This window comes from Rhododendron vialii, chromosome 13a (genome assembly GCF_030253575.1).
Source record: "Rhododendron vialii isolate Sample 1 chromosome 13a, ASM3025357v1".
Classification (NCBI taxonomy): domain Eukaryota; kingdom Viridiplantae; phylum Streptophyta; class Magnoliopsida; order Ericales; family Ericaceae; genus Rhododendron; species Rhododendron vialii.
Genome location: NC_080569.1, coordinates 484,702 through 497,785, shown reverse-complemented (window position 1 = coordinate 497,785; position 13,084 = coordinate 484,702). Strand labels below are relative to the sequence as shown.

General features: G+C 36.9%; 1 protein-coding gene and 1 long non-coding RNA gene across 2 annotated transcripts; both read left to right on the top strand.

The window, feature by feature from the left end:
* Positions 1 to 4,687: 4,687 nt before the first annotated feature.
* LOC131312918 (3'-5' exonuclease-like) lies at positions 4,688 to 5,281 on the top strand. Its single transcript, XM_058340943.1, has one exon. The coding sequence runs from the start codon at positions 4,688 to 4,690 to the stop codon at positions 5,279 to 5,281; it is 594 nt and encodes a 197-aa protein (XP_058196926.1).
* A 467-nt stretch (positions 5,282 to 5,748) lies between these two features.
* LOC131313752 (uncharacterized) lies at positions 5,749 to 10,933 on the top strand. The gene is made up of 2 exons (XR_009196303.1): positions 5,749 to 6,201; positions 10,586 to 10,933. It is a non-coding gene; the product is annotated as an uncharacterized LOC131313752 (long non-coding RNA).
* The last annotated feature ends 2,151 nt before the right edge of the window (positions 10,934 to 13,084 follow it).

Here is a 13,084-nt window from a genome sequence, read left to right as displayed (position 1 = left end):
GTATTTCCTTAATGTCTTTCGCTAATAAAATTCTTCAGTTATCAAAAAAAAAACCCGGAACCTGTTGGAACATGAAACGAAGACAAAAGGCCTCTACGTCTTCCTGGTCTGGTCGATGCACCCACTTTGGATTCTAAAGGCACATCAGATGGAGTCACATGAGAGAGAGAGAGAGAGAGAGAGAGAGAGAGAGAGAGAGAGAGAGAGAGAGCTATATACTCTTGGTCTCTTTTTCAGGTGAAATCATAGAAGCAACAATTGCTGACAAGGCTTCCTTGGTAGACAACTGGGTGCACAATGTTCTGTCCACGCATAGAGGTCAGCAAATTATAATAGGTTTGGACTGCAAATCTAGCCCTCACCCAATAAGGACGATGAGTGGCAAAATATCAACCTTACAGCTATGTCATGGCACCAAGTGCCTCGTACTCCAACTACTACACATGAACGAGTTCCCCCAATCTTTAAAGGTGTTTCTTTCTGAACCCAGTATCACATTCGTCGGTATTTAGATCCATGAAAACACGTGAAAGCTAGAGGAGGAGTATCAACTCGTTTGTAGTAAAAAGGTAGATATACGTGCTTTGGCAAAGATCTGGTTCCCAATTAGCTTTCATGGTAAATCTAGTTTGAGGGCTATAGCACATGAAGTTGCTGGGCTTTGTATGCAGAAGACAGAGAAGCCGTACAAGTGTGATTGGGAATCAACGGTTCTTGATGACAAGTTGATTGAGCATGCTTGCATTGATGCTTATGCTTGTTATAGGATTGCCAACAAGTTGATCCAGGAGATTTAACGACTTCTTTCCATTTTTTCCAGCTTCTGGCATACATTAGGAGTTACTACATTGCTGCTTATGTTATTTACTAGTATTAGATTTGCAGAGTTCTGGTGAAGAGCTGCATAGTTTTCTCATCATTATGGTTGATATCACACAGTTGGGTTTAATTTCCGACGATTTGTCTATTTAACGCTTGCAATACTTTTTTTTTGGTAATTACGTTTGCACTACCTTGGTTTGAACAATTTGAACTCTCTAGTTTCGTGGAAGCAAGTAGGTAAAACCCTCTGGATGAAAATTATAGCATATTGAATCTCCAACAGTCAAACTCTGAGACAATGTATAAGCAAGTGAAAAATATCCATCCGAATGAGAAGTATATGCATAAGGGCAAAGTCCACTTTGACCCCTTGTGGTTATCGCCATGTGCGAGATATCCTCATCATGGTTCAAAACTGAGCACATTATCTACCTGTGATTTTGAAAATATGCGGATAAACCCCCTGCCGTCGTGTTTTCCATCCATATTAATGGACACAACATTAAATGACCGATATACCTTCATCATGTCCCTTGATTCTTCTTCTTTTTTAAATCTAACCACACTATTCCCTATACCAGAAATTGAATCCAAATCGTAGATATTGTAAATTTTGACGAGTACTACATCTATGCCAAAATTCAAGTCAACCAAAAAATGAAAAGCTCATGGTCGAATCGATTTTGTTATGAAATTAAAATTTCAAATTTGAATTTACTAAAAATTAGATCATTGGGTTATTGATGCCTAATCGAATGTTTTTTTTTTACAGATATACTCTATTTTTTATTTAATACATTATGAACGACTTATATTACATTTTAGAGGCGTATGAGATACAACTCCGTTAATATGGATGGAAAACATGACGACAGAGGGTCTATCTGCACATTTTCAAAACCACAGGTAAGTTATGTGCTCAGTTTTGAACAATGAGGAAATATCCGCACATGACGATAACCACAGGGGTTGAAAGTGGACTTTGCCCTATGCAGAAACCCTTGGCCTTCGCCTAGAAATGTAATGGTTTTTGTTGTTTTGCGCGTGGGGTTTTGGGCAAAACGTGGGCAGGGGATATTTGTCTTGTCCAATCGTCTTTTGACCCTGAAATACTTACATTTTGGTAATGTGAAAAACAAAAATGCAGCACGGAATAGAAGAGATGTAAAATGGTTTTACTAGGAACGCAAGGTGAATAACAAAATAGTGTGTTAAGGTTCTGCAAGCACATTGTCACTCTTGCTTTTTTGATTAATGGGATGCGTTTCTGCATAACATGAATAATCTTTCACCAAGTTAATCCCGAGTTATCGAGAAAAAAAAAATACTTTATTGCGATTCATTGATGAGTGACTCTGAGAATAGGTAAGGTTATCAACTCAATGGATTCCTCCTCTCCCAAGTGAATTGAACTAGGTACATCCATGAATTGAAGTTATCAGTGCTAGAACTTAATGAAGTTGGCGTTTCGCGTATGTATAGGAACAGAAGGTGAAGAGTATTTGATGATAGTTCTTTGGCATTTGTATGGGTATCTGCACGCAATTAACTTTTTCTTTGTTACGAGCAGGGCCAGCTCCGGAGTGAGCCGAACAAGCCCTCAGCTTTGGACAACCCCCACCACGGGGCAACCAAAAAAAAAAAAAAAAACCATAAAGTATGTAATAAATATAAATGTTAGCACTTTAATAACATATGGTGTCTTAGGCCTAGTGGTAAGGCCATCTAGCTTTCTAGAGAATGAACAGGTTCAAGTCCCATATAGCATCCACAATTCCCACTTGTGAAAATGTTTTCGTGCTTCGCACTTCTCTCTCTGTTGCACACTCCTCCGGTCATGATATTTCTAAAAAACTAATGGCCAATTTTTGGGACCAAATGCTCTGATTCATAGGTCTTTCCGTGGGACATTTTTTTTAAAAATTTGCTTAAGCCTCCTACTTAATTTTTTATGTTGCTTCCTAGTGGTAAGGCCATGTAGCTTCCTAGAGAATGAACAGGTTCGAGTCCCATAAAGCCGCTTGCATTCTCCTTTCTCTTTTTTTTTTTAATCCTCCCAAGCCTTCTTTGTTCGTTTCCTGTCCTTTTTCATTTTAAAAAAGAATACGTGTTACTTTCTCCCCTTTTTTTTAATCCTCCCAAGCCTCCTTTGTTCGTTTCCTGTCCTTTCCCATTTTTTAAAAGAATACGTGTTACTTTCTCCTCTCTTTTTTTATCCTCCGCCTCCTTTGTTCGTTTCCTGTCCTTTATCATTTTTTAAAAAGAGATGCTACATGCACTACCATCCATTATATTTTTTATACGGCTCACCTCGGCTTCCAAAAAAATATAGAAAAATGTCCATAAATTTTAGAATAATACTTTATGGGGCCCTGTAAAAAATCAGCTCCAAAGAATATCGGTAAGTATTATTTTTTGATTTGTGGGGACGAAACTGTTTAACTGCACCGTTTCGCCCCTACGAATCAAGAAATAATATTTACCGATATTTGTTGGAGCTGATTTTTTATAGGGCCCCATAATATATTATTTTAAAATTTATGAATATTTTTCTGTATTTTTTTGAGACACAGGATGAGCTCTATAAAATATATAGTTGATGATATAGTAGTTAAATATAATGTACCTAGACTTATTGTTTTTTAAAAGAATACGTGTTACTTTCTCCTTTGTTTTTTATTCTCCCACAAGTCTCATTTGTTCGTTTCCCGTCCTTTCTCATTTTCTAAAGGAATACGTGTTACTTTCTCCTGCAGTTAGGACCGACAAATTATGTTTCCCTACTTCGCACTTCTCTCTCTCTCTCTCTCTCTCTCTCTCTCTCTATTGCACACTCCTCCGGTCATGATTTTTCTAAAAAACTAATGGCCAATTTTTGGGACCAAATGCTCAGATTCTTTGTCTTTTTATGGGACATTTTTTAAAAAATTTGCTTAAGCCTCCTACTATTATTTTTTTTCATTTTATTTTTTATGTGATTTCTACTATTAAAAGTTAAAGGGTTTATTAAACTTTATTGTAATAAATCTTTTTATGTTTTGGTCAAACTATTTTATTTTAATTTTTTTTATTACAATATCTCATATAGACGTTAAAAATATTTTAATTTACTCATTTAATTTTAACTGTAGTAGGAATTTTCGCTAAAAAGATTTTACTTCTTTAATTTTTCGAGAGTTAGTGTACTTAAGTTGTTCAGATTTTGTCCAGATGTGTTTTTTAATTGTGTGGTTATAAGATTTTATTAGGAAGATAGTAGTTTCCAAATCGTATGTGGTTGCTTATCAATATAGTTAAATATTTCTATTACAGTTGCGTCGGCGGAGAGCAATTTTTCTTAGTTGAAGTAGGTAGAAACTTACATTCGGACCTTCATGTCACACGAGAGATTAAGTAGATTCGTTATGATCTCAATTAAAAATGACTTCATGAATAAACTAAAGTACGGTGACTTAATCAAAGTAGTTGCTTCAAGAAATTCAAGGAAAAATTGTTTACTTTGAATCAAATTGTGGTAATCATAAAGCAATATAACCGGGGTTATATTTTGATTTTGATTTTTTTGATGTAATTCAAGCTAGTTAAAAGTAAAATGTAACATTGAATATTTTTTTGACTTGTATGTCTCTCTATTTTTGTAACTTAAAATTAAGTGGGCAACCCAAATGTCGGGGCCGGGATTGGTTACGAGGTACATACAATCACTTTAGAACCAATGGAAATCCACAAAGCCAACTCTGCCTCATGGTCTCCTTTCTGAATGCACCCTTTGGATTCCATGTCGTATCCATGCATGATTAGCTCTATATATAAGGACTGAAGTACTCCTGAGACAAACCACCAAAGAGCGAGGCAATTGAGAGATATGGCTAACAATTACAAACAGATGGTTTCTTTCTCCGGCAAGACTATTGAAGTGACCGTCACGGACAAAGCTTCCATGGCTGATGAATGGGTCCAAAATGTACTCTCTCTTCACAGCGGCAATCAAAAGATGATCGTCGGACTAGACTGCGAGTGGAGGCCTCACGTCATCAGCTCAATGAGTAATAAGACAGCCACACTGCAGCTATGCATCGACACCAAATGCCTCATCCTCCAAATGTTCTATATTGACTACATTCCGCAGTCCATTAAGAATTTCCTCAATGACCCTAACATTACTTTTGTCGGAGTTGAGGTTGAGGACGATGCAATGAAGCTTAGGGAGGAATACGGCTTGAGGGTCGCAAGCACCACTGACATCCAAGCCGTGGCTATGACGCGCTGGCCGATACGATTTTATCGCAAACCTGGTCTGAAAAAGCTTGCTTATGCAGTCGCGGGAATTTCTATGGAGAAACCGATGCATGTTTGTAGGAGTAACTGGGAGGCTAGGGTTCTTGATGAGAAGCAGGTTGAGTATGCTTGTATCGATGCTTATGCTTGTTATAGGATTGGTCTCAGTCTAGTCGCCTAATTTATCGAGGTTTTGGGTTGGTCCGAAATAATTATGGTGGTGTATTCTCATTATCTAATGTCTATTAACGATTAGCTTGATGCTAAGATGGTTTGTTATTGTGTTTATCATGAAAATTAATAATGATATGGGTTTTGAAGAAAACATACTTAGGTTCTATTGTTGGTTTTTGGTTGTCGAATAGTTGGATAAGAGAATTCTCAGTAGAGCATAATATATCCACCCTGGTATTTTGTTGTTGTCTCTCTTCCCTCCATTCTATAGGCACATCAACTAATGTCAGGCAAGGGGGAAAAAATGTGTACAATTTCCCAATATTCTTTCACTCTCTTTTGGTATCGTAGATCACAGTGCAAATATTTTTTTTCATAAGAACAAAAAGAGGGGCTAGTGTTTGTTCAAGGAAGAAATCAAGCGTTTCGTTGAGAAAAAGTGACACTAAATATGTCAGTTGTTTCATACTTTACTCTCTAATTTCGGTTGTTTCATACTTTACTCTATATATACACATTAAAGTATGCTATTGATGTTTTATTCAAATTGTTTTGTACTACAAGTAGTATTAAGCACCCATGGGTGAAGCATTATTTGCATTTTTAGTGTGCATTATTTTCCAAACTAATCCAAAAAGGATTTTTTGGGGACATATATTATCCTATTAAGCATTTTATATGACACGAAGTCACAAAGTTGTACAAATCTATTTATATTCGACATTAAGGAGTGACGAAAGTTTAAAAAGAAGGTAATTTCCAAAAGGACAGGGGTTCTGGCGTATCCAGTTTGATACTTGAGGGGAGGTCGTCGTAACTTTCCCCTGAACACAAACAAACAAACTACTCCTACTGACAAAGCGACATCGATCGTCGCCGCCGGTCGATGATCTCTTCACAATCGGTTCTTCACGTTTTCTGAAGAGGGTATCTTCCTTGTTGTTCATCGACTATCGCTCCCAATTTTTTATATTATGTGCTTTGTTACCCCTCCTGTTTCTACTTCCATGATGTTTGTTAACTGCTCTTTGGTTTTTTGGGGGTGTTCCATGGCTTTTGAATGTCATTTTTTTTTTTTGTATTTGTTTTGTTTATTTCGATTCCCAGTTCTAAAACGGGTTTTTAATGACCAATTACGCTTCAAACTCTTCTTATTGCTGTATAAATATCCTCCAAATATTGTAGCGTGTCACTGTCTTGTAAGGTTATATAACATAAGAACCAACTTATTAGAGTTTTGGAGCATTATTGTAGAGGTGAGAAGTGTTCCATGGTCTTTTTCCTGAATTTTCTCTGTGGTTATGGCATTAGGAGATTCACAGAAATTCGTGTTGCAGAGAGACCAAAACTCTTCCGCGTTGAGAAACTAATGGAATGAAAAAAGAGGAAACATGCAATGGCGTTTGAGAAAAAAGTGTTTGGTGAAGGGCTGATAATGTTATCCTTCTCCTGTGTTTCTTGTGTCATTCATACTTTGGGTGGAATTCGTAAAATGTTATCTCCGAATGCATAGGTTAATAGTTTGTCAAGAGTTGCTTGCAATTGATTTCTCCACCCCATCAATTTTTTAGCAACCGCTGGACTTATAAAATAGGAGGTTGGCTGGAGACCACTGTGCTTTTTCTTCCAGGCTGCAGCTTGTTTATTTGCCCTAGTCTGCTCTGGTTTGGGAGACTGTTGCTGGATTTTCATTTGGTCCTTGAAGACCATATTCGGAAGCTTTAAAAAGTTGTTGGTACATCCCATAAGAATAAGTAAGAAAGTGTTATTAGCATGCATTATTAACTTACTACAAAAATCTCAAAGCATATGGAAGAAATCTTGATTTTCTATTCTGTTTCCTAAAGTTCATAGTTCATCTCAGATAATTATGACTTATGAGTCATTTGCAATCGGATTTTTATTATTAATGCTTATTTGACCTTGACTGCATGTTTAATTTCATTTGATACTGAGAATAAATTATAAAATAGATTTCTCTTTCCTTGTTTAGGTGGGTAAATCTTTGTAATCTGGGTGCATTGAAATCAATAAATGGTGTTTGGGTAAGGGTTGATAATGTTATCTTCCTGTGTTTCTAGTGTTCGTTAGTTTCCCTTTTGTTGGAATTAGTAAAATGTTATCTCCGAATGCAGAGTTTAATAGTGTGTCATAAGTTGCTTGCATTTGAGTCCTCCTCCGTAGTGTGTCATAAGTTGCTTGCATTTGAGTCCTCTGCCGTACCCCACATTTTCTTGCAACCATTGGATTTGGAGCATGTACACCAAGCTTTAAACTTCATGCTTCGGTAAAATAGCCATGAAAAATTGAGAAAAGGAACTTTAGGGGCCTCTCTACTTTGCGGATATCCTAAATATGCTACAGTGACTCGGTGATTTCCCGAGTCACTGTACACTAGGAAGACAACATTTTTTCAAATGCACCACTTTCAAATGGCATTTTTCACTTGTAAATTATCTATAAGCATACAACGATCACTTAATTGAATGATCCGAACTGGTCATTTTATAGGGCTTGTCAATAAGTTTATTTGTAAAAAAAAATTATCTTCATGGAACATCTATGGGTATCTAAAAAAAATTATTTTTAAAAAATGACATTGTTTGATACCTATCAATGTCCAATTAAGATGATTTTTTTGTATGAAGTATATTCTCGACAACACCATTGATATGAGCGGTTTACATCATCTAAGTATGACATCGTTTTTGAAAAATAGAGAGAATGATGCAGTTTGTGTCCAAAAAGTAACTAGCTAAAGTACAAAAGTGACTTTGAGTAGGTATTTTGGCTCAAAATTTAGAGAGATTGGTGTACATGCTCTCGTAAAATAGGAGGACCAGGAAGTTGCCTGGCGACTGCTGTACTTTTTCTTCTAGGCTGCAGCTTTTTTTGCCCTAAGCTGCTCTGGTTTGGGAGAATGTCACTGGTTTTTTATTTGATCCTGTTGAAGACTGCATTAGGATTTTTATAAATTAGTGGTGCATCCCATAAGAACATGTAAGAAGAGTCAACCATCATGCATTGATTAACTTGGTACAAAATATAAAGGCCATGGAAGAAATCTTGATTTCCTGAACTTTATAGTGCATCCGAGATAATTATGGGTCAATTACAAGAGGATTTGGAATATTAATATGCTTATTTGACCCTTGACTGCATTTTTAATTTCACTTGATCCTGAGAATAAAATAGATTTATCTTTCCTTGTTTAGGAGAGAGTAAGTTAACATAATCTGGGCGCATTGAAATCATATTGCACTATCATTGCAATAAGTTGCCTTGGTAATTTCATTTTCTCTTCCTCATAAGACCCTTGCTCTTTTACATTTTGGAAAATATGATAGGTCAATATTCATCTTAAGGTTGTGCTATCCTCCCTGATATCATCTGGCTTCTTGCTTAAACACATTGTTACGTTGCCTTGTAAAGGAATGGACGTCTCTGTCACCTTGACAAGAATGTCACTTCTTTTTCTTTCTCTCCTCTTCACTCTAAGCTGCCATTTGCAGGCTGATTTAATTGGCGACACTTGCTAGAAAACTCTATATCCAGATCTTTGCATTTCAACTCTAAGATCAAACCCTAGTAGCGTAGCTGCATATGTTAAAGGGCTTGCTCGAATCATGTTTTATGCTATAGGGGTTAAAGCAACTGCTACCCTTAACCAAGTAAATGTGCTACTCAAAAAGACAAATGATTTTGTTCTAATAGAATGTCTTGAAAACTGTGCCTCGGAGTATGCAAGTGCTCTTAATGACATTTTTACGGCCAATAAGAATGTGGGCTCTGATATATTTGCAGCTAAAGGAGTAGCCGCGGACCTTATTGCTGAGGCTCAAGATTGTGAGGGAACATTTACTGATGAACCATACAAGAGAAAATCGCCATTAACAGTGGAAAATGAAGTTTTGAGAGATTTAGCGGCAACATTTATTGAGATTATTAATACTCTTGGTTGAGACTCTCTCTGCTATCCAATTTCCTTCTTCCTTTACAACATTCGATAATTAAATGAAGCATCTACCATTTTTCTATTACCCATTGTTCTTCCCTCATAACTCTTGAACCCCATCATAGCCTTGACAAAAGGCTCATGATTTCATACTGCGTGGGAATTGGCTGACGACTCTCTAGCCATTTCTATCAAGTATTTGAATGCAGAAGAAGCTAGAAATTTACCCAAATATGAGACAAATCCCTATCTCACCCGCTCATTACAACTTACACGTATTTTAGTGTCCATTTTTATATTTTGCTTAACATGCACCAAGTCGCATTTCTCCTTGGCAAAAGTAAAAATGGCATGTAAATTTCTCCACTAATGTCATTTGTCACTTAGTCGCACTTCTCGTTAGCACTGTCCATGTATACCTATATGTACATCGGGTGGTTCTAATGTCACGATTCGTATTGGTGCTTCCATGCTGTGGGACAGCCTCTCTTTAAAATACTAGAGGCTATCCATTTAAGTTTAAAATTACGCTTCTATTTATTCCCCTCTCATCATATCCTCTACGCTTATGTTTTATGGTGGCAAAAGAAGGTACAACGGAATTGCAATTAGCACTTGATTACCTATTCCTGCAATTGAAATCCATATAATGGCGTGCTTGTTTTTAAGGTATTAGTTGAATGTCTTTCATCTGTCCCGAAAAACAGTGATTCACACTTTTAAGGAGAAAGAAGTGTAATTTAAAAAATGTCTTGTTGATGAAGGGAATTCCCAGACCTGTTTAGAGAAAGAGATGCACATCTTATACATAAAAAATGGTCTTTGTGGCCGTGTGTAATTTGAAATACAACAGTGTGATACCGGCCATATGGCAATTAGAAACAACCTACCTTTCCTTTCCCTTTACGTCCCATTCTCAACAGGATGCTAAGACATATTTCTGTTAACTAAATTTGAAATATAAGCTTTCAACCAAGTCCATTTTTCATCCACTCCTCAGATACCCAATATCTAAGGAGCAATGACATAATAACTATTAACAAATATTTTGTAGAGAAAAGGCTGTAACCTCTCAAAACAAAAGGAAAACAATTTTGAGTAGCTCAATGAAAGATGTGAATCTAGCCAAGACAAAGGCGTATTTGAATGAAAAATGACAATCTCTATATGATCTAGGTTTCTATAGTCAACATATCATACGATGAGAAGTAGTTACTAACATAAAGCATTGTACATACGCTATACTATGTCACAAGAACTCAGGCACTGATGTTAGTTTCGGTATGAGTGTCAGTGTCATATTCATGATTCCCTTTGGGTTTTGACCATGCCCTTCTCATGCTTCCTATTCTCCAGGCATGCTTCTCTTGATCCATTGTTGCACTCAAATGCCGAAAACAACCTCTCACTTACCTTTTGGAAGTATCATTGGCTGCATATAAAGACAGTTTGATCAGCCAAGCGAGTTGGTTCCTTCTTGTAATTGGACGTACAAACATTCATATACTGAGCTAAAGAAGATGTAAGGATTGTAGGTATTGTTTTTCCTATCAGAAATTCTATAATCTATATAAGCTTTTGATGTCTGTAGGATTACGGTTGAAAATTTGGTGCTGTGTATAAGACTTCAAAACCCTTGTTGAGGTGCTTCTGGACTTAATTTGCATAGATTCCAAGATGAAGAGATCTTTATTGTTTCACTAATTATCTGTAGCCACATAAATACTCACCCCAACCGCCCCATATGGGGCTCGAACCCAAGTCTAGCGTTTGGTTTATGCAACGTGCCTTTGGACAGTTCATGCGGAGACCTACATTTAGTGACAACTTTTAGTTAGACAATGTGCTGGGTAGGTCCATGTAATATTAAGCATGTCAGACACGAATTGGATACACTCATGCGAGCGTCAAGTGTATGACACTAGGTGCTTTATACATCTAGAATAAGTCATGTTATATTCAGTTTGGTTTAACCACAGTTGGTTTGTTATTTTTAAATGCTTTTCCTTCTTTGCTCTGCAGTTGCTATAATTTACTAATTTAGGCTTCTTGGAATAAACTTTTGTTCGTGAACCCGTATTTATGTTTGTTCAGGTCATTTTGCTTCACTTATACCAAATAGGTTTAATGGGCAATTAAATTTAAAAAAAATTCTTGTTTCTAGATGATTTCCTCTATATTTTGAGGTTGTTTCCATCCTGTGCACCTGTAAATTAGTGTATCTGAGAATATAGATAAATTGGATTTAGTTAGCGGGGAAGAAATCCTTCACAATATCATGCCTTTGACCAACACAGTTCTTTACCAGTCGCTTTTCTATCCGCCTTCAGATTTTGGGTCTGAATGGCGTACATCCTTGGTTGTTTGTTTATAGTTTTTTTGCGCCCAATTCACCTATGTATCTTAGTCTGTTTTTAATTTATTGCTGTCTCTCTTTCTATGCTTTCTTTGACAATCTTGTGTACTTTGTTCAACTTTCCTATTTTCCAAGATTTTTTTACTGCCCTTCTTTGTTGTCTTTTGCTTGCATTTGTAACCTCAACCAAAATATTTGGGCATTTTTGCGCGTCCTGGAATTCTCATGATGTTTGTTTTGATTATGCAGCCTTTAATCTAATAAAAGTAGGGTTGGTAGGAGAAAAAAAGTACCTTCAAAACCTTCAATCTAATTTCTTTCTTCTGTAATTGACAACCCTTGAGAATTCACAGTGAATACATCCAAATTCTTAATCTTGGGAAGAAAATTTTACCATGGTTTTTCCAAGGAAACTTGGGAAGATCAAAACCACGTGCTGACCATGTGGGCATGTAAGTATGAGCTCGTGCATTGCGCTAGAGTCGATATATTATTTAGAAAATTAGTCTTAGGTCCATTATGTGAATTTCATAAGCCCACAAGTCCACCTATTAATTTTGTAAGGTCTCAAGTCCATTTTAGGGTACCCTAGGATTTAGGCACTTTCATAAGATTTTAGGATGCACTTTTTTATTATAGGATAGGGTACCCTAGGGTAGGGTAGATTGCCCTAGCATAGGGTACCTTAGGATTTAGGCACTTTTATAGGGTTTTAGGGTGCACTTTCCTATTATAGGGTTTTAGTGGTTTAGGCACTTTCATAGGCTATGAAGCACCGACACCTCTAAAGGTTGAAGAATCGCAGTGTCAGGACACGGGGACACGGGGACACCGCGGGACACCGCGGAGATACGTCCGGGACACGCCACGTGGCGTGTCCCATATTTTAATATTAAATTTTGAGCGGGACACCGCTGGGGACACGGCGGGGACACTGCTGGGGACACGGCAGGGGCCAAACTGCAATTTTTTAAAAAAATTTGGGGGCCAAACTGTAATTTTTGAAAAAATTGGGGGTCAAACTGTAATTTTTTTTAAAAAAATTTGGGGCCAAATTATTATTATTTTTAAAATTTCTGGGTGCTAAACTATAATTAATTAATTATTTATATATAAATAAATAAATAAATATACACGTGGCGTGTCCCCCGCCGTGTCCGTGTCCCCATTTTTTTAGAATTCCCGTGTCCCGGTGTCGGTTTCGGTGTCCATGTCCGTATCCGTGTCCGTGTCGGTGCATCATAGTTCATAGGGTTTAGGGTTTTAGGCACTTTCATAGGGTTTAGGGTTTTAGGCACTTTCATAGGGTTCCCTAGGGTTTAGGTTGTGTGGACTTGTGGCTTTACAAAACTATTAGGTGGACTTGTGGACTTATGAAATGTTTATAGTAGACGTATCACTAAATCTCCCTATATTATTTGGGTGGTACAGGTTGTTAAATTCTAGTTTTTTTTTTTTTAAAAACCATCACCCTCCTCTTACTTTGGAACTTCTTAATT

What these genes read in the sequence shown, in the direction of transcription:
- LOC131312918 (XM_058340943.1), top strand. Translation starts at nt 4,688, where the DNA reads ATGGCTAACAATTACAAACAGATGGTTTCTTTCTCCGGCAAGACTATT.